At 26.8% G+C, this 23,230-nt stretch overlaps 1 protein-coding gene across 2 annotated transcripts in view; it reads right to left on the bottom strand.

Moving 5' to 3' along the window:
- Positions 1 to 5,424: 5,424 nt before the first annotated feature.
- Positions 5,425 to 23,230, bottom strand: part of LOC107457448 (CCR4-NOT transcription complex subunit 3) — a 34,300-nt gene continuing 16,494 nt past the window's right edge. For both annotated transcript variants that reach the window (XM_043046694.3, XM_043046695.3), the window contains exons 8-16: positions 21,153 to 21,286; positions 20,246 to 20,322; positions 19,715 to 19,857; positions 17,975 to 18,357; positions 13,931 to 14,042; positions 12,859 to 13,090; positions 11,195 to 11,324; positions 10,088 to 10,213; positions 5,425 to 6,142 (exon numbers count right to left, since the gene is read on the bottom strand). In XM_043046694.3, coding sequence (XP_042902628.1) covers positions 6,044 to 6,142; positions 10,088 to 10,213; positions 11,195 to 11,324; positions 12,859 to 13,090; positions 13,931 to 14,042; positions 17,975 to 18,357; positions 19,715 to 19,857; positions 20,246 to 20,322; positions 21,153 to 21,286 — 1,436 coding nt within the window. In that variant the 3' untranslated portion in view covers positions 5,425 to 6,043. The remainder of the gene's footprint in view (positions 6,143 to 10,087; positions 10,214 to 11,194; positions 11,325 to 12,858; positions 13,091 to 13,930; positions 14,043 to 17,974; positions 18,358 to 19,714; positions 19,858 to 20,245; positions 20,323 to 21,152; positions 21,287 to 23,230) is intronic.

Here is a 23,230-nt window from a genome sequence, read left to right as displayed (position 1 = left end):
TCTTTATACAAACAACATACTTCTTAATTTGCAGGGGTGCTCACATAAACATTACTGTTAAAAGATATATCATTATCTATGCAAGTCACAATACTGTGACTATCATTTTGTAAAATCAGTGGACTACTGTCCAGTTTTAATTGTCAAATTCGTGGAAATGGAAGATCAAGACAGATTGCAAGAAGGGGACTTTCTAATAGGGTAAACTAAACAATAACTAAAACATCTCCATTTTCCTCGAAAGACCCTATTCTCTCAAATAAGAGTCCTAAATCTAGTACTTAAAATTATCTTAATATTGTCAGCTTTATCCAGAGTATTAACAAATTAATGTAGATTCAGGCATTACTTGCCTCTACTACAAAAACAAGTGTTTTTAAGGAGATGAGAAAGATATGAAATAAGAAATCGGTATGTATATATACCTTGGGACAGTTTAAACCGCTGTCCTGTAAGAATTGTTTATAACAGATAATAGGCCGGTGGAATTGTAGCGACAGGCTATTCATTTTACATCAGTTTATTCCTTGGTATTATTTCCAGATAGTTTGTGTATTGCACCTAATTAAAAACATTCTATAGTTAAAAACTGGCTTAGCTCCTTGCCTTAGTTTATTGCAGAATTTTTAATTTTTTTAACAAAATGGGTCGACTTTTAACATATTGTTTATGAGAAAAATTTATATTTATTAAAATTAACACTTATTTAATTAAAATTAAGTGCTCCTTTTAATGCAATATTTAAAAAAAAGAAAACGTGTTTATTATTGTTACCCAACGTTGGTCACCCTTAAATCTTTGATTACAAGAACAATTTCTCTTTTGAATTATATGGAACAAAACAGATCTTCAGTGTAGAAAAGCAACCTCAAATTCGGTTGGTAGTTAAAGTATAATACCTATCTTGTGGAAATATGTGAGAAAATGCATTAAAGTAAACAGAAAATACCATCATGAGTATTTATTTGTCATTACAGAAATTATAAAGTCATGGCCGTCTTCAATCTTTAATATATACAAGTGTCACATGGAGTAAAAACCTGAGAATTCATTAGAAAACTTTTTACAGCAAAAAAGACTTTCAAAATCTTAGACAAAATAAACAATAACTATACAATCCATCGGGAAAAACAAAACTTTGTTCTAAATAAAAGATTCCAAACATTTATGAAAGGATAATACAAGCATGCCAACTCTTTAAAAATACTATTCTGTCTTTTGCGCAAAGAAATGCCAGTATTTTTTTTTTCCTGTAATTTTCATAAAGATCAGGCTTGTAAGAAAAAACCTAGATTATAAGTTATTGTAAAAACCTGGGACCTAATATGTAAAATCATGAAGTCTGGTAAATCTTAAATTTTACCAGAGTGGCTTGCTAAAAGTCCTAAGTACTCTGTAATATGATCCTATTTCAACCTTTTGCGGATAGCCAAACCACTTTGATGCCCAGAATTTACTAGACTTCGGGCTTTACAGTAGATATATATGGAGGGGGGGAAGTCTACTGCAGAGTTTAAAATATTCATTAAAACGTTTTACACTCCCATGATTTCAGTGAAATGTTTACAACAAAAAGACGTCAGTATTAGTTTTTATCTACACTTAAAGCAGTTTATTTAATCTAATTGAGCTATGCAAATTTTCTAACTGAGTGATAATTATGAATGGCATCGGGAAATTATAATTGTCCAATTCAAATATCTTGTTGAAAAAAAATATTCTGCGATTTTGCACTATTTAAAACTTTCAGAAAAAAAGTTCGCTTCAAAATAAAAGAACGCTATTTGATGTAAACGTTCTTCTTTAAGACATAAGTTTTTTACATGATCAACTTTCTTTAGTTTGCCCTGTAAAAAAAAGTAATACTTTTTAATTATCTTTTACTAATAAGAAACTGTAATAGAAGCAAGTTTTGTTCCATAATACCTTTTGCCACTTAATGTATATTTCTAGGGGGGGAGGTGATTTAAAGCTGCTAAAAGTGGAAAAGTCATTCTATTTATTTGCAATTTTACTTAAATGACTTGAAACATTTCAAGAGTGACAGTCCCATTGTGAGCCCTAACCATCTTGTGCTGAAAAACTTTTTACATAAAATTTCATTGAAGGAAGGAAATTAAAATTCAATATTAAACCAACATTGATAAATTTGTATTTAAAATAAAAAGTTACTACAAACAGTTGTCTAAGTTTTCTACTATAAACGTTATAAAGTTTTCAAAATATTCTGCAATTTGTAAATTTAAACTAGCATTTACATACCTGCCCACTTTTATTAATAAAAATTTGATTTTTTCTTTAATTTACATATTATTACTTTAATTTATCAAAATACTAATACTCTTTCAGTAGTATAATACTTAAAAATAAGTACTAAATCTTCACCTGTCTCTCCAATGCCTTAATTCAATTCTGGTATTGTGATGAATTTATATTATTTCCCCACTTCTATTAAAAATTCTTTTTACTCCATATTGAAATGCTAAAGGATTTAGATTGGGTTCCTGCAAACTTGAACTTCACTCTTTAATTACCAAAATATGACTAACGTTTTATTATTTTACTTACTTATTTTATCACAGTGATCCCATAAAAAAGGTAGTTATGTAATGTCTAAATTAAATCATAAGTTTTTTAGTTTAAAATATCATCAGAGCTGTATGATTTGAAATTCATATCTTGTCACCAATTTTATCTCAAGAATGTACCCAAAACTGACAAAATCAGGGGAAACATAATTGATAGTTGAACAGCAAAAAAGGAAGATTCCATCTTTTGCAAGAAAGCAGAAGATTTTAATATTAAAAAGTCTTCTTGATATTAAGAAAAATGGGCAGGTCTGCATTCAAAGGAATTAAATGACAATATTAAGCTTATTCTTGAAGACTTTAATTGCTTTTTAGTGGATCAATGAACATTGAAAATTCAAAACAGTTGGCATTCTTGTTTATGAAATAAATGACACCCTGTTTCCTTCCATTAGAAGGGAAGACAATGTATCATTAAGGAACACTTAAAAGCATAGGCAGTATAATTTTCCAAGTTTTCATGCATAAGTAAATCTGATTTTAGTTGCACAATAAAGGTAAACATAAAATCAATTTTATAAACAACAAATACACATTTACAACCAACATAAATACAATAAATATTTTCACATTAATATGCAACAAAATCAGAAATGCACAAGTAGCACCATGTAACAAGTTAATTATAATGCCTTTTGATATTAAATTTGTAAGTTGCAGGTATATCACATGTTATGATTAATCGCATAAAAATTTATTGAGAACGTAAGCACAAATAATAATAAGCAGAGCTCTTAACTTCATTTAGTTAAAACTTAGCTCCCAAAAGTTAAAAAGAAATTAGTCTCAGATCTTATGAAGATTTAGACAAATATTTATTATGTAAACAAAAATATTACTCAAATTACTATAATTTATAGCAAAATTTCTTAAATTAAAAATTATCACATAACTAATAATGTAAGAAAAATTTTAAGTAAAATACCTTTAATTCTATTTGTACATAAGAAAAAGATTGAAATTAATATTTATTTAATCCTAGATTCATAACAAGCATGAGACATTATTCATAATATTCGTCTAATGATCTAGGAAGGATCTACTTAGAATTATTTTTCTGTTAAACGATCTACTAATTTAGAAGTTAATTTTTTTGAATAAGAAGCTGGGAAGGTACTAAGTGCCCCTTTTACTTTAAAATGTACAAATGTTCACATATTTTGCACGGTCTTGGGTTTATGAATCTAGGATTAGGATAATATTATTTCCTAAAGTCCAGGGTAAATTTCAACAGAATATAAGTCAGAGTCAAAATTTAAACCATCCACTCCAAAGCTCTTAGAAGTTGTGATTTTTTTTTATTTTTAGTAAAGTGATAAATTTTACATAATAACAAATTCAGCATACGTAGTTACAATGAAATGAATTTCGCACACACTACAATAAAAATTCACCATTTCGTAACAAGTTGAATAACATAAATGAAAACTATCAAATAAATATTTAAAAATGTATTTGAAAAAAAGAATTTTGATAATAATTTTAAACCATTACAAAATTCTTTTCAACAGAAGATCATATACTATTGTATCTTTTAATAAAAAGCTTTGTTTTCATATATCTATGCAATTGTATGAAAATTTAAACATAAAATTTATTTTTAATCCTTATGTCTCACTAAAACAAGTATAAATTTTCCTCAAAAAGATAGTTTCAAAAATATTTTTAACGTTATAGAAATAATAATTAAAAAAGATTTAGGACATATTATTCATTATTTTACAGACGTGAAACAGTATAAATCAATAACAACCTAAGAGCAATTTAAAATAAAAATCGTAGGAATCCTTCATCTTTTTTTTTAACTTATTTTAAATACAATAGAATAGTACAAAACGTTAATTTTAAAAAAAGAAGCTATTTTAAGTATATAATCATTATATTATATTAAATTAGAAAAACCAACATTAATGAAATCAATTAAACTTTTCAAATATTTTTAAAGAATTGGAGTATATCCAAAACAATCTCATAACACAATACATTCTGCAAGCAAATATTTATAAGGTTATTAGTATATTATTTACAGCATTTAATAATTACACATAATAATAACAAGCAACAAAAAAATTTTAAAATAATTTCGTAGTTAATTTTGTATTTCAATTTGGTTTATCAATAAAAGCAATTGTTGCATCACTTTGGAAGAAAAAAAATTTATACATTATAAAAATGAATACTTTCAGTGCAAAAAAACATATTTTAGAGAGCAAAATTTATGAAATAGATCTCCTTTTGCAATTAATTTATTTTTTTAACACATTATTTTAACAACTTTTAAAATAATAAATATAAAAATTCATGTTTTTTGTATACAACTCCAAAATTTGTTCGAAATTCTTTTTACTTTCATTAGAACACCAAATATGTTTTACAATGAAATTCAGAGAAAAGTTATATTTTTAAAAACTAAACATATTTAAATACAATACAGAATATTAATTTAAATTATATTTAAACAGCATTAAATAAAATTGATAAAAACAGATTGATATATAGTCTTGTTTCTTGATATGGTTACACAAAATAAAATTTTGCTTGCAGAACAAGAAAATAAGTTAATATTAAACAGAAATTTTATTTTAATGTTTTTTAGTACACATACAAATTTTTGAAAAATATTATTAAATACTTTTATCAACAAAAGCATAGGATACATTTATAAAAGCCTAAGTTTAGCACAATGCATTATTTAGCAAAGAACATTTTTCTTCTTTGTGTTATGAAATATTAGTATAATTATAATGAAAAATATAAAAAAAATTTCCTGTTTAAAATTTTCAAAAATGAGAAAGTTACATGGAAAAAAAAATATAAGTTACCATGACAATAAATCTTTTGTTTTAATATTTTAATCACATTTTTATTGCATCAATTTTCAACTTGCTACTAAAAGATATAACACTTTAGTAGCTCCAAAAACATTTTTATTAAAAATATTTACAAACATGATCAACAATTACAAATTTAGCAAATTTCATTCTAAAAATAAAAATTCGCAAATGCTATTATAACAATATAATTTAAAATTAAAAAATTTAAAATCCTCATTTTACAGTTGATTATGACTAATGACCATAGGTAAGAAAAATGCAACAATCGTATATGTGATACATATGACAGATTTCAAGTGGCTTTTTTTTTCCGGCATAATATGGGAAATTATGAGTGAGAAATTACAACTGGTTGAGAAAAAGAAAATTTATTTAAAGATAAGATAATTTTGACTAAATTTAGCTCAACTGCTGAGCCAGAAAAAAAAATCTTTTTACAAAAGATTGTTTTCTAAATGAAATTCAGTTGCTTGGTGAAAGAAAAAAAAAAAGATAGTTTTCTACATGTAGCTCAACTATTCAGACAATGAAAGTCTTTCAAACTGATTTTCGTGACATAGAATCCTGTACTTAAAACTTCTCATGAGGCTGACTTAAAAACTAAAAATTTGAAGTAAACTCTTATTTTAAATCTCTGTCTTCAAGATACTTATATTCAAAAGTAAAACCCTCCTTCTTTCTCTGAGACCACTTTTCATAATCAAAATAAATATAAGTGCCCTGAAAAAGAAAGAGAAAAAGCTATTTATACTTAATTTTAAAATTTATAGAATAATTTTACTTTAAAAAGGAAGTTAGGTGCAGATAGAAATTTTATATTTCCTCACAGACTGATAAAATAAGCACCAGAAAGGTCTCAATTAGAGATGTACCCGATAAAAAGTTATTCGCTTATCCAACCAGATTTGAACACCTCGCAAAAATTTATATTTTTAGCCGGCCAGTACAGGGTACCTGGTCGAATTTGTATTTACCATAATTTCGCACATACAGTCAGCGGACTATCTGTGTTTAAAATGCGGACTATCCACCAGTGCGGATAAAATGCTGGTTGTTCACGGTTAAAATCATTGAAATTTAAAAATCATGCTGTCATGAACTGCCGATGATCAAATATAAACAACAGTGCGAGATTCCAAGAAAACATTCCTATGTATCGTATCGATAATCCGGGGAAAACTTTTACTTGGTTCTCCCCCCCATTTTGAACTAAAACGATATGAAAAAAAATAAGAAAATTGGACACATCCTTGAAGTTGAGTAGAGGAAAATGTGAGGAAGGGGAGAATTCTTTTCCCTGTTTACCCAGAGAAAAGTAATTTCTTCCGCGACCTTGAAGGTTTTAGATCTTTATTTTCTCCTTTAGGCCGTCAATCAAACTCAAAGGAGTGGCATGCTGATTTCGTTTTCTGTTTGATTTACGAGGGGGCGGGGAAAATGCATTGCACATGCATATCATTGTACAGAAGATGAAAGAGAGAAATATATTTATCTATTTGACATCAATTAATAAAAGTAAAATATTTTTCTTTTGAATAAATTCTGATTCTTTGGAAGTGTGGTATCATTCGCAAGTTTTTCTTGAAGTGGAATCACACCTGCTTTAATTAAAAATCGTGTTTTTATAATAAAAGTAGAATTGTTTATTATTTTAAACATACAATTATTTTATGAAGCAGATTGCAGTTTTGTTTTTCTGATTCCACTACGTTTGATTTTTTTCTTTTTTTTTTTTCCTTTTCATGATAAATTTTGCACTCAATAAATTATTTTTATTCCTAAATTTCATCATCAGGTTTGTTTTTTTTAATTCCGTTATACATTAATATTGCAGTATTAAAATAACATGATTTCAGACGTATAGTTCGCGGACTATCTGACGATTTTTGAAATTCTTTTTATATAAAATTGGGTCTGCGGACTATACTATGGTGCCGGCTATACGTGCGAAATTACGGTATTAACTGGTAAATTATTATAATTATAAATTACTGGGTACCTGATACATCCCTAATCAGCATGAATAGTCTAACTACTTGAAACGCTATACTGATCACTTGATAGTGCAAGTGTACAATGCTGTTAAATCGAGAAAGACGATCTTGAGTTGAGTGCAAAATAATACGTAACAAAAGAAATTGTACTTAACCTATTGTATATAGCACCTGCATTGTTATAGACTTATTTTGTTTCACTAGCCATCAACAAAAAGGTAAAATGTCAATATAAAGTCATTCAATATTAAATCAATACATGTATCAATCTAACCATGTTTTAAAAGTGGTAATACAGAAACAATAGCACAGTTAAACTTTTTTTTTAATATAATGTTCTTTAAGTAAAGATAATTTAACACATTCAGCCCAAATAAATTTAAAATAAAAGAAAAGTATGATCCTCTCTTTCTCCTCCTAGCAGATGCTTCACATCTTACATTTTGTAAAATTAACAATTTACAACATTGGTCAGGCTGAAATGCAGCAAAAATTTATGTCATTAGCAAAGTAGGAAAAACTATCCTCACACGCCTATGTATATGAGTAATTCTGAGAAGATTCGAAATTTTATGTAATTCTTCAAAATACAGAAGATTTGAGTCTTAGCTATGCCCCACAGCATGCCGAAAAAATGACAAAATCAAAACATTTTTAGAGAGGCTCGTTCTGCAAATATTTTCTGATTATATAGCTGTCACTCATTTAGAAATTACATAGCAGTCTCTCACAGAGAGATTACATAGCTGTCACTCATATAAAGAGGTTACATAGCTGTTTCCAAACTAGTTGACACACTACAATGCAATCTAGCTATTCTTTAATCTATATAAAGATCACATCTAATTGAATTGCATTAAAATCTAAGGTAGTGAGAATAGAGGGGAAAAGAAAACTAAGAAAGTCCCTGTACCTTGTAGCTTAGATAGATTTAAAAACTTTCTACCAAAATCAAACTTTAATCCGTATAAAGAGATGTGGCAATTACTGTCTAAGACATAGATCTGAAGATATAGGATGTATACTCATTTTATATATTTTAAAGCATGCAAACTTTACCTGATGTAATGTAAACACTTCTGGTATTTGTTGTAAAAATTTCTACTACTCTTTTACATCCTTAAATCCTATGTATATTCTTTGCTTAAACCCAAAGAATGTAGAAAGAAGAAGGTCAGAATGCGTAGCTAACACAGGGAATTGTTAGGTGCGGTAAGCTTTAACAGAAAAACTACTCACAAGTTGAGCAACATACTCAGATTTAGCAGAGCGTCATATGTAGTATCATATGATCAAGTGCGCAGGCATAAGAAGTAAAGTGATTGTCAGGAGGTACATCACTTGTGTACCCGTAGTTGGACAAATGTATGGTCGCATACATTGTCTCCTGCCAACCGATGTTTTATTCTTTTTTTCTGTGTCAAAATGTGTTAGTAGATTTAATCAACATAGAAAATATAAATGTATTCTTAAAGAAATATCTAAATTAATAGTACAGTACTGTTTATCAATAGTGTGAAAATGCAGAACAAACCAACAATAAATAAAAAGAAAAATTTTCTTCTTCACCCCTACCCCAGTCAGGGCCGGATCACCCATTAGGCCATGGCCTGGGGACCTCAACGATTAGGGGCCCCCTTAGAATGGATTTTTTTTAAATAAATTTTAAAAAATTAAGGAAAACAATGATTTTCCAAATTTTTTCAAAATGTTATGATTATTTTTTAGTTCTAATTTAATAAAATAAAGTAAAATTTAATTTATTATTATTTATTTTTATTTCAAATATGCTTTCTTAAATGAAAAGATATATAAATACTTTTATATTTGAATAAATAAAATATATACGAGAAAAAAATTTAATCTAAGGGCCCCAAAAATTTGAATGGCCTAGGGCTCGCGGGCGCTTAATCTGCCCCTGACCACAGTATTGGCTTGGAGGAAAGGAGGGTGCAAACCTGTTTCAAGAACCTATGCTGTTGGGCTCCTAAATGTTGGTTTCTACTTTATAAACAGGGACCACTCCTAACTTTGGGGGATTGGTTTATATTATGCCTATGGAAGCTAGACATTTACCTCCATGTATATTATTTACTTAAACCTTGTTCCTTCAGCAAATTTTCAGTTTCAGAAACAAAGAGTTTGTTTAAAGAATATAAATGAACATCAATTTTCATAACCTCCAAAATCTAACAAATTTGCTAATTAAACAAGGTAGAAAAATGTCAAAGTAATTAAGAAATTTCAGTGTCAGATATGAAGAGAGCTCGGAACAAGAGAAGTTGTTTTGAAAACCATTCAGAAATTTTGAATTTAAGAAAAGTGTGATCATGCTTAAAAAGTGATAACTTCGAACACCGAAATTTTCTGCTGTCCGAGACCCAACTAATCTCACTATGCATGGTCAGAAAGAATTATTGTAAACTTAGAAACATAATTTTAAGCACAGAAAAGTAATTTAGATAGATTTCATTCAAAAATAACTTTAGGCTACATTTTCTACTGTTTTAAAATAGAATAATATTGAAAAACAACTTAAAAAATATGATACCCGCTCATGTGTTCTAACAAGTAACATAGAAAAAAACATTGATTTTGATTTGGAAAACATAAGAAACAATAATTGCAAAAAAATTGGTAAAATTTAAAGCAAATCATTTAAATACGTTACCTGTTCATATTCATCTGTGATAGTTTTTGGTTCTTCATGTCTTTGAAACCACATCATAAACATTGTGTGAAACCTCCAAGATTGCTGTTTTAATGCTTTTGCCGCAAAATATTGAGCTTTTGTACCCTAGGGAAAATAAACAATTTTTTCATATACATATTTGACAAAGAAGCACTTTTTTAAATATTTATAATAATATTTAATAAAACATATTTTTAAGTATGAGGGCGGACTCCCTATCTTTAAATTAAAAGTGGTGGATTTTGTGCATATTTTATCTTTAAGTCAAACGCTGAATTTCTTATTCTTAAAAACAATTTTTTAATCTAATATAAAATTCTGTATTCCAAATATAAATTAATGTAATTAAAAAATAATAATTTTCACTAATAAATTAAACAAAAAGATCTTCTTAGTCCAACTTTTTATTATAAGTTTCACATAAAATAATATAAACCACCCCGATCATAAGTAAATTTTAGATCGTTAGCTCTCCACTTACTATGATGCTCAAGTTCCGATTACTGATAAATTCTCGATATTTGGTCTGTTGACCCAGAACCACTAAAATTTGACTCCGGCAAATATAATAAAAAAATATTAATTATCGTTAATCCTATGGACCAGCAATTAATGTAAAAGGATGATATACTGTTTTGGTTTTTTTGATTTGCAGTCTGGAGTTTGGGTTTGTGTCATTGTCATAAAATAGCATATTTCATCATAACATATTTGGTTTATGTTATTGTGAACATTATTCATTAACATTAGATTCTTTGTATTGCAATTTTTCATTTAAAATCACTTTATTAAAAAAAAAATGTTACAAAAACTCTAATATAGAGACATATAAATGGACCAGTGAAAATGTGTATACACTAAAACTATATTTTAGTCACTGGTCCCTGGCAAAGAACAGTGTCCAAATGTGTTACCAGTGTTTAAGCCAACCCCCAAAACTTTAATGCAATTTTAAGTGTTTAAAAAGTCCATGTATAGATCTAAAAATAGGATATCTCAAAACATATATAGAACTGTGTAAGAATCTTAAGTAATACATAAATAAATAATCTATTAGTTATACACTAAAAATTATTTGGGACTAACTTGCAAAAAGTAGAAGATAAAAAAGAGAGTCTCAGCAGACAAACGTTGAAAAAATTCCATGGAATTACAATTTGCCACACTTGTTGGATAGTATTCTGGAGTTGATGCAGGACCACCTGGACCATGATACCTAAGACAATAAAACAAACAAAAAATTATTTGATTAAACAATATATCAGGAATGTGAAATGTTTAATTCTAGGTCAAAACATGATACATGGAACACTTTTTGTCCAAATTAAATTCCTTAAATACTTTAGTTTTGTTAAATACTATGCTTAATATGCTTACTATTTAGGACACAATAGCAAATACATTAGATACATACAATTACAAATACATACACAATAGCATTTGGAATAATAGCAAATGAAAAAAAAAAGTTAAATTTTCATCAAGGTGAAAATATTTATTTTACAAACAACATTTTGAGGAAACACAAGCTAAGAACTAAAGTATAATTTGTCGACAGAAAAAATTCCATTTGCTGTAATTTCAGCAAGGAATAGCGCATTTCAAAGAGGGGAGCTTCTCAATCCCTCTTGGATTCCTTGAACTTATTCCTTTTCTCTCACAGATCCAAGCCGAAACTTGTCATTATTGACCCAATTGACTGGAAACAGTTAAATTTCATAACCATGGAATGGTGAGGGAAGTTCTTTATAAAATCTGTACACACAATTTTATATGTTTATTATCAATAAATTATTATAGACCAAGGTAAAGTAAGACAGAAATAGAATTCAAATAACATGCTCTAAATTAAAGAAAAACTTTTTTCTTATGTTGTTCAAATTTTTGGGTTTAAAAAATATGCTAAAATGTACTAAATTATTGTGTGTCAGCTGCTATTTCTTAGACATATTGAGATCGTTCAAATTGTGTTAAAACTATATGTAAAATAATTTTTTAGCAATTTAACTCCTTCCTTCTCGCTCCCGTGAAAATGACGGGGTGAGGTTTCGCCCTCTATGTTTCGCTCCCATGATACTGACGGGCTGGAGTATTCAGCAGTAACGCACCAATAAGAATAAAACTAATTCATTTCTTTTGCCCGGAAAACTTTTTATTTCTCATTTTACACACCAGATGGCAGTACCAGGATATTTTTAAGGAAATTGTGAAAGAGATGAAAACAATAAAAGATGTAGGAAAGAAACTCGGTACTACTGTCCAGATTGTGACTTTGGCCTCTGTATCTCATGCTTTGAAATTTATCACACAAGAAAAAATTACTAATCTTTATTTATATTATACGTAAGTTTAATAAAATTCTTTTGTAATATTTAAAACACATATTTTTTTAATTTCCTTGCTTGCTGGAAAGCCAACATTCAGTCATAGTATGCTGGCTTTTCCTAAAAATTTAATTTTTGTTAAAATGTCACGATAAAATTAATCAAAAATTAAAAAATGAATATATATAAATTGTTCATACACACATTTTTAGATAATTTTCACGGATAAAAAAAAAATAGGCACTTTTATGACCGTTTTCTTGAAAATTAACCGATTGTTAAGGGGTTAAGATACATTCCTAAATTTAATAACTCATAATAAGTGTTTTTCCATGTTAAATAAATGGAAAAATACTTTAGCGACATGTATTTCATTTTGTATACTTGCATTAGTTGATGAATGAGTTGCAGAAAACAATGACAAACCTCAGTCTTTGTGAATCCATTAAAAGTGGTAAACGTTTGGCTGAACCATCAAGTGCTTGCAGAATCTGAACTTCCTCCATTGTGTAATGATTATGAACTTCACCAAATATCTGGGAAAGATCTATTTCCACAGTGTTTGTTGAAGGTGTTACTTTAGATGAGGATGGCAGTGTGGTGTCAATAAAGATTTCTGAAGCATTATTTCCAAGAATATTGTGCGTTAATTGAGACCCTATTTTAAATTAAAAATATTTTTCTTTAACGTGTATTAGTAACTAAATATCAAACAATGAAAATTGTGAAACTTAAACTCTTGTACGTAAAATTTATTGGTGCTCAAAATAACATACAAGAATAAAATAAAATAATGTAATAAGTAAAATTACGTATTGAACAGGATATGTGAGATTTATTGTACAAAAATATTTCAAAGTTCTAAAACCTATGGTTCTAAAATTAAATAAAACATTTATAACTACAAATCAAATACAATCACTTTGCACTTATTGCAATGTAATTTATTTGATTGAAGTAATATAATAAATAGTTATATTTTAAAAGACATTTAATATATTTGTCCAATACCAAATGAAATCCCCCAATTCATTGATTCTCAGACTTAACTGATATATTTCAAATTATATAAATAAACATTTTTTTAAATTAAAATAAATGCATTGATTTCTTTTAATAAAAAATATATAATTTAAAAACTAGATCCCAAATAATTAAAATTACAGTTGAGTTTTCGTCATAACATTTACTGTTTAGCATTATTCATATTCTCAATATTTTTGTAATATTTAAATAAAAATTCTATAAAGCCTAGCAATGAACAGAAAATTTTTGGTTTGCTGACCTAAGGATTTTAGACAGTTTATACAAGCTTTAAATAAAGCAATAAAAAACCATGGTTTCTAACTAAGATAAAAACATTTTGTTTCTAAAACCTTGCTAATCCTGAATAAAATAAACAATTTTCACAACCATATTTTGCTTGATCAGGATCACATAAAAATAAGAGTATAACTCAAAGGTTTAAAAATATTTTAGTCATAGTTTATACATTTACCTTTGCTTTGTAATGCTGAAAACTGTAAATTATGGATATGGCTGTTCGTCGCACTGTTTAAGACAGGTCGCTCCGAATGATTTTTTATGGTGGATTGTGCATCATCTAAAATCTAAAAAAGGATATTAAAAATTATTTATGTTGATATCATAATTCAGAATAATCATAATTTAATCTTATTAAATATTCTTTCCCTTAAAACTGCTATTAAATTTTTAAACATTACTTTAAATGATTACATATAAATATATGACTAATAAGAAAAGTTTTAAATTATTTTTTCAACTAATCAAAATACAGAGAGAGCTATATATATCATGTATAACATACGAGAATTCTGTCATTGCAACAAGATTTCAAAGCCATTGTCACAATACTTATGTTAAAAATATAAAAATTCTATGTTTATTATAAGCTAATATTGAGTAAACTTATGAGTAATTACTAAAGTAAATTGAGAAAATTTGTAAGGTAAATTAGAAAATATTTTTCTTTATTTCTAAAAAATTTAATTTTATTCAAGTAACTTTCAATAACTCCCAATACATTTTACACTATCTATTCAGAAGCAGTCAACTCAATATGTGTATTTAAAATCTAAACAGATGTTCAAAATAGACGGAAATAAGGCAAATAGGTCGATTTCATCTTTTAGTTTCATATTTGCTATTTTAACGAAAAATGCAACAAAGCATTTACTTCTAAGAAAAAGTTCACTGCATTAATTCCACCTGTTATTATACATATTATATAATACTTTGTCTTATTTTTTAAAACAATTTATATTTTTCTTATACATGTATAATAATAATTATAAAAAATTTTTATTATAATATAATTCATATAAAAACTAAATTCATAATGATTCTAAACAGAAACTTTTTTTCAGGAAACTTGTTTGTTTTTAGAATTCGTGAAAAAAAATTCTCAGCTTTTTTTTCAACCTATTTAATTAATTTAGTATTTCTTTGTGTTCTGCAATTTTTTGTCAATACTTAGTAGTTCTGCTTTAAATTTGATTTTTCACAACCAATTGAATAACAACTTTTATTATTGAAAACCAGCTACTTATGTTTCCAGGCAACTATTTCGTAAAATTCCTAGATTTCATTTTTTCTTCTTTTAAACAAATTTTATATTAATTAATTTTCTTTTTTAAAAAAATTTAATTTCATAATTAATATTTTCAACAAATGTGTGGGAACTCTTTTTGAAAATGTTATTTATTAATGAGGAGCAAAAAATTCTGAAACTACAGGTACAGGTTTTATTTTTATTTATTTGCAGGATTGTGTAACCCTCTAAGAAAAAACTTAAAATCATTAGTGTTTACAGAAATTCAAAAATGAAAAGATATACATCCATTGAAACTATTTCTGCAAATGAAACAAACCTAATAAAGATAAAATAAAATCAAATTAATTTTATTTGTGATAAAGATCTTAGAGCATGCCAAGATGTACTATTGTTAATTTAACTATTGTTATTAAGCATTGTAATACTCAATAATTTATTCAAATAAACTTTAGGTAAAATAAATTTTACTTCAGCATTTTTATCTATAACAATTACAAGTCAGAAGTTCGTAACATTGCACTCCGATTAACATTTCCATCACATTGACAACTTTCTTAAAACTTGTGAAATATTTAATACAAAACTCAAAACAATAGAATATAAAATATTTTATTTAAATGCTTGATATTTTATTAAAAAAAGAAAACATTAAATAAAAAGCTTATAAATTTATCTCTCAGTTATAGCTAGTAATTGCTCTAAAACTCTTATTATTAACTACATTACCCATTATTTATCATGGCATTAATAAAATATTAATATTTTCATTTATATTCTGAAAAGTATAACAGTGTTTTGCTCACAATTTGAGCACATTTTAATAAATTAAAAATAAAATTGCATCTTTATGTCAACATCAAACTGAAAAATTTACAAAAATGTAACTGATTTTTAAAACTAATATTTTTTACTATTATATGAAAATGGGATCAAGGCAGAAATTCCTTTGTGGAGAACATTTCCTAATTTTACACAGAAAGATTCAATTCAGTTTTAAACAATTTTCACTACATTTACGCAAACAAATTCTATGAAAATGAAAAATGTAAATGAAAATGGTTCTTATTGAAATAAGAGAGTTAATTTAAATAAACAAATTTTTACTAAATTATTGGTATTTAATGCTTAAATTTAAAAAATAAATCTATAATAAAATATTTTATTGTATTTTGTAATTCAATCAAGACAAATTTTATGCTGTCATCTAGTACAGATTTTTCCTCTTTATCAGTTTCATCCACATCTTGGAATTTATTTCTTCTAGAAGAATACCTGATCCTGTCTAGTTAAAATGTCAAATATAAATTGAGCAAAAATAAAATATAAACTTAGTAATCAATTTAACTTTCATAAAATTTGCATGATTATTACATGATTTTAAAATGCAGGAGGCACTGTACTGGGACAGTTTTGAAACTTCCTCTAGAGTAGCTATAGCTACATGGAAATTTTTTGTTCCACCAAAATTACTCTCTTGAACAATCTGAAATCTTGACTTAATGCTTCCTTCAGAATCACATACATTTTCTCCTGAAAAAGTGAGCTGAATGGTGTTTAGAATTAATCAAACCTAATACATATTAACTTTAAAAAAAGTAGTTATTATTGCATGTACACTCTGTTTTCTATATTTTTGAAAGTGTAACAGAATAAGTCAGTTTTATTGCATGCTAGTATACATGCATTTGTGAATAGGTTGTCACTTAATGCTTTAAGTCCTTCAATTCAAAGTATCACATCCAACATTTTCTTATGAAAAAGTGAGCTGAATGGCATTCAGAATTGATCAAATTTAACACATATGAACTTAAAAATAAATTATTAATACTTGTAAGCACACTTCGCTTTCCATATTTTTGAAAGTGTAACAGGTAAAGCCAGTTTTATTGTATGTAAGTATGTATGCATTTGTGAATAGGTCGTCAAAGTTGATATAACGGAAATTTTCGTTCTATTTTTTTTTTTTTTGCAGTTATTACTATTAATTTCTACACAGTTTTTAAAATCCGATATTTTTTATCACAACAACTAAATCTCAGAATTAAAGCAAGCATTTAGGAAACCTTTTTTGACCAGGCCAATTTTCTGACCAGGCTTTTCTGACGGATTTCGCCATCCATCTTTTTTTTCTTCGGAAGTTACTGCTACAGATTTCACTATTTTTAGTTTGTTTTTAAATTTGATGACTTACAAAGAAAGAAAATAATTAGTGTTTTCCCCTTACAAAATTTGAGAATATCGCTCATAATATTAGAATAAGACAAATATTCCCTATTCAATTTAAAAAATTACATTATTATTTATTTATTTATTTATTACTTTATTTATTTATTTATTTATTTATTTTTTTAAAGTTGACGCTTCTGTTACTTTAAATTAACAGCATGTATATTTGTTATTATTAAAAGTATCTTGCAGAAAGATATTAGTACTAGAGAGGATTGTCGCAGAAAGCCTGAAAAAATTTCTGACACAATTGTAATGGTATAACTTAGCGGGGGGTGAAAAATCTAGAATAATATCCACTATATTTTTCTTATTCAAATTAGACCACAACCTTATACTTAGCTCGAATCCAAAGTTACTACCGAATAGATTAAATATTCAACATTAACTTATGTATAAAAATTAAGATGATTAAGATTATATTTAAATCACAACAGTACTGAATCACATTAATAAACAGTATAACAGTATTGTTTTTTTAAGGTTTTTCTAGACCTGTTGATGACTGATTTTCGTTTGGAGGAAAGAGGTCACCTAAAAATAACAGAGAGATAAATAAATACCTAACAGTTAAAGACAAAGAGAAGGTAACTTTGATCCTTATGTATAAAAAAAAAAAAAAAAAAAAAAAACTACAGTATTCATAACAAAATTGAATAGTATTTATTTTTTCACAGATAATAAAAATTAAATACTAAATTCAACAAAATAATTACAAAGATTAATGAAAATAATATTTACCACAGACGTCGAAGAGATATTTGAAGGAATAGACGGATTGAAACAAGATTCGGAAGAAGAGTCACTTTGGCAGTTTAGAGATATAGTTGCATTTTTATTGGCATCAGTCCCAGAATGTAGTTGGCTATCACTATTATTAAAAGTAAGTTGATCACTAGAATCACATTGCACATCTGATGATGGTTCATTTTCACGAAAACGATGCCTAATGTTAGAATCTGTCCAAGAATTGCTCATAGGCACAGATGATTTCGAAAGATGGTTAGTGTTGTTATGAAGTGCTTCAGATGAATTTGGACAATGAGACTTGATATTTACATTGTTATTGAGCTCCTCTTCCATGGAATTCGAAGATGACCATGCATTTTCACGTTCAGTGGACACTGTTAAAAAAAAATTAGATTTATTGAAAGGTTAGAAAAAGTTCAAAATTTTCAAGCACAACAGTATGCTATTTATAAAAACACTGACTGACCAAATTATCCAATTAACCACAGCCATATTCTCTTACTCTGTCTTCTCAAAAAAAAATAATATTTGCACCAAAAATAAATCTATTAGTAGATAATTTCACACTTACCTTTTTCGTATCTGTAGATTGTTTCCTTTGAGTAATTCAAACTCATAAATAGCAACAACAACAAAAATCTCAAATCATGAAAGAGTTTAATGAAAAAGCATTCTTACAATTGTATTCAATAAAATGTTTGTTGGTTGAAAATATATCAACAAATGACTAAAAAAAAAGCCCATTTTTCTTCACATTTGGAAAATCTATTTTTAAGATGAATATACTTATGAAAGAATACTTAATAGTTTATAGAGGGAAAATATTTCAAACGGACTTATGATACATTTTTGGAACTGTTTCTAAAAATAAACGCTGGTAAATAGAACACTCCTCATTATTTTATTCTAAGCGACAACACTGAAATGCGAAAAATTTTCTAAAAGTTGATATTCAGTGGAAAATTAAAAAATTTCCAAAAGCGAAAATTACACTATTGGGCACTTGTACACTACACTTGTACAATTTTTAACAGTCAATAAGGTCGAAATTTTCATTTTTAATTCATTGAAGAGAATGTTAATGGCCCACAAAAGCACAAATTTGACAATTATGTTCAAAATGCAGCCTTCTTTCGCAAACATCAGAGCATGTTCATTTTACGGGTTTTTTAAGACTCTACATATTAGAGTAGTATCGTTAGTGTAGTCAGCCATTTTTTTTTTTTTTTTTTGCACTTATAGTCAGTGATGGCAAAAACTTAATTTCAAATTATTTCAGTTTTTCATCGAGCTAGGAGGAAAACTCCCTATGAGCTCTTTCTGACTGTCAGTTTAAATCCATATGTCCTGAAACAGTGAACTATTTGAATCTCTACTGAGCAATAAATTTCAAAAAGATTAATTCCACTAAAACTGACTGTATATGGCTACAAAACTATTCAATGATGTGAAAATGACTTTTGAGCAAAATAACTTGCCTAAATGAATGTTTTAATAAAACATATCACTACCTTGAGAAACAAAGTCATCATAAATGACACTTTTTTAAAAGGCATTCCAAACAATTTGCACAGGATATCAAATTTGAATGCATTTTAGCAGAATTACAAACTATGATATTACGAACCATTAATAAACTAATACTACATTTCTCCAAAATGTTGACAAATTATAAAACTTTCCATGCCCATCAAATATTATAAAAACAAATTGAACTATAAGAATACAAACATTTCCTATGATTGTTTGGCAACCCAGCGGCAGCAATGGAATACGGTGTGGAAGATGTTTGGGAATTTATCACAGGTTGGTTATTATGCACATTGACACTAGAATATCCTGGACCACTATTTTCTGACACAGAGCTATTTTTACTAAAAAGAAAAAATATATATCACTAAATCAAAAATGTTTAAATAAACATTTTTCAAAATATATATAATTTGCAGATGTTTAAACCAATAAATGAACATATTTTTATATAATTTAACAATTAATAAAATTTATATAATTTTTAAGAATAATCACTATATATGACAATAAAAAAATAAGAAAAATTGGATGATTGTGGAAAAATTAGTATAAACACTGCATTTTTTACTACAAGTTATTAATTTTTAACAATCAAACTGTATTATCTCAGTATCATTTCTACACTGAAGTAGTAGGTAAAAAACTAAAGATGCATAGCATGACAAATCTAACCAATATTAAAATTTGAGCCCTGTTAAAATCCCATAAGATCAACAAAAAAAAACTTACTTGATGGATTTTACAGGAGAAGGTGGCTTTGGAACAGCATTTGCTGCAGAGGTGCTTGAATCTGAAGCTTTAGAGATCTTTAAAAAAAAAAATTTAAACTTATAATTACTTTTAAAAAAAATTTAAAAATTCAAAAAAGAACATTTGAACATAAGCAGAATAATGGTAAAAACTATATGGTAAAAATAATAAATATGGTAAAAACTATATTAAAACTTAAATATGGTAAAAACTATATGGAATGTGCACATAAATTTTGGATAGGTAAAAACTTTGGATTACAAACTACTAATAATCTGCTTTAATTGGAATAAGATATAATAAGTAGAACCTCAATCAATCTTTCTCATGGATCCATTCATTGTGAATGGTAGTAATGGGAGAGCGTCAAATGTGGGTCAACTTTAAAAAATTAATTTTTTTTCTTAAAATAACTTGAATCTAACAAACTTGAAAATAACTTGAAAATGTACGAACGATAGATGAGAGAACCATCTAGCTTCAAATAAAATGTAAACAAGTATTATTAACATTATAAGAATTGCATTTTTGATAACAGCCAATAAAACATACAGGAATACAAGCAATGCTGGAACCTAGATTAAAAAATCAAGGTTCAACTATAATTTTGCCTTATTTTCCTAATCATAACAAATACTCCAATAAATTACACAAGTTCATTAGAAGAGCAGTTACCCCTGGTAACTGACAGTACCCGTTGGTAAATGACAGTTTTTGGTACTATCAAGGACAAGGGAAAGGCTCCTGTTTATTGGCAGGCAGTGAGTCGCCTGATGAAGTGCTGTCTTGCTAACACGCATATGTTTTAAAAAAATTTAGTTTTCTGCTAGAATAGTATTTCTGACTTTCTAAATTAGATAAAATTATATTAGCTAAATAAACTCACATCAGTGGAATGGTTATCTAAACTTGGGCTGTGACTGGGAGAGTCAGAACCAATTGATGTTGGAGTGTTTGAAAGAATTGCAGAACTTTCTTCATCCACAGAAGAGCTTTTCAAATCATTTGCTAATTGTTGACCTGTTTAAATTAATAAATTCCAAAATTTTAATACAAATAATCATCATGAATAAAAATTAAAATGTCTGGCATGGGATAAGATACATTTAAACTATGTTAACATCAACATTTTCTAAATTAATACAAATATTGCATAAAAATATAATGCTTTTAAGTATTTATAACCAGAAAACTTGTTAAATAAGTTTTAAGGTGAACTGAAATTTTATAAGGCTTGAAAATTAAAAGAAGAAAACATATCTGGAAAAAAATGAGTTCTTCTAATAATAATTCATCTCAGTACATAAATAACTTTAATATTATATTTCACTATATTACATAAAACTATTATTATAATTGAAATACATGAAATTATTTTTAAAATGCTGAAAAACATTGAGCATGAGATCATAATATACCATGACTATAACAAAAGAATATTCATTTTGTAATGCAGTAAAAATAGAATAAATTGTCAACTGCAAAAGAATGTTAATGTATTGAGATGTTCGGTATTTTAAATAATGAATCTCATACTAAAATGATAATTAATGTTATCATACTAAAATGATAAATTTGTGATAAAATGATAATTAATGTTATCATACTAAAATGATAATTTTGTGATAAAATGATAATTAATGTTATCATACTAAAATGGTAATTTTGTGATAAAATGATAACTAATGTTATCACACTAAAATGATATTTTTGATAAGTGTTTCCTTATTTAGAAGATTAATAAAAAGTTGAAATTCTTTTAATAAATTTAATGAAAAAAATTAAAGCATATAAAGCATTGATAGTTATTAAAAAAAGCATAGATTAGTTTATAATTTCCAAATCTAATATCTAGTTAAAAATTGTAAAAGGTTCATTCATTCTGAATCAATAAAGAAGATTTCTAATAATTTCTAAATAAAAATGCAGTGAATATGTGACTAATAATTTTTTTAAGTCATTTTATGGATGGTCCGGTATTTTACCAATAAAAAATTCTGTGGCTATTGAATTATTGAAGATGAAATGAAAAAGATGCATCAAAATTTTTGAACCTGCTTAACTGCTCCACCCTCATGTATTTACTGAAAATTGTTAATATAAATAATTGATAACATCTAAATTCATAGATTTAAAAATTGTTTAATTTTTTTATTGCTAACGTAGTTTTTTTTTTAATAAAATGATTGAAGACCGAAAAAAATCATGCAGTTTTAATTGCATAGCGAATACCACTAATATAATAATGCCTCATAATATATATATATACAATTAAACGAATTACAGAAAAATAAATTGCTATCCAACTCAATAACAAAAATTTAACAAAATCAATGCTAAAATAAAGTATAAAATACAATTAAATAAAGGAGAATATTATCAAAGAAAATAAACTTAAAATTTGAGTACATTTATAAGAAATATTTAAATTAATTCGATACAATGATAAAAAAAATTTAAAAGTTATCAATATTTTAGAAGATAAAGTAATTAAAATTTGTGATTGCTAATAAATGGTGTAATAGTCAATGTTCAAAAATCTTATAAAAAATTATTGCTAGCTGTTTTAGACCACTTTATGCTTTCAAAACCAAAGTTATGTCATCTATATCTAAATTATTATTGGGCTATTTGAAAGTAAAATAAATGTAAAACAGCAAGTGTTTACACTATTCATTAAAAAGTTTACACAAAAAAAAAAGTAAAAACCATCTTTCTCATTGAGTCGTATCAGTATTGATTTTTTTTCCTTCGTTTCGTGAATGATTTTCATGATTGATTTTTTTTTTCTTTTCAATAAAATTTTTAATAAATCTTGTAAATAACAATTCACATATGGGATTTAAAATACTTTTTTTCCCAATGTCTAACTGGGGAATGAGCTTTCATCAATACAGACATCTGAAGGGCAGATTTGTTGGACACTCTTTAAGGGGCACCATATTAGGTGGGGCAACGTTGCTC

Source organism: Parasteatoda tepidariorum, chromosome 2, assembly GCF_982258835.1.
Source record: "Parasteatoda tepidariorum strain Cologne lab strain chromosome 2, Ptep-v5.0, whole genome shotgun sequence".
Classification (NCBI taxonomy): domain Eukaryota; kingdom Metazoa; phylum Arthropoda; class Arachnida; order Araneae; family Theridiidae; genus Parasteatoda; species Parasteatoda tepidariorum.
This window is presented reverse-complemented; position numbering and strand designations above follow the sequence as displayed.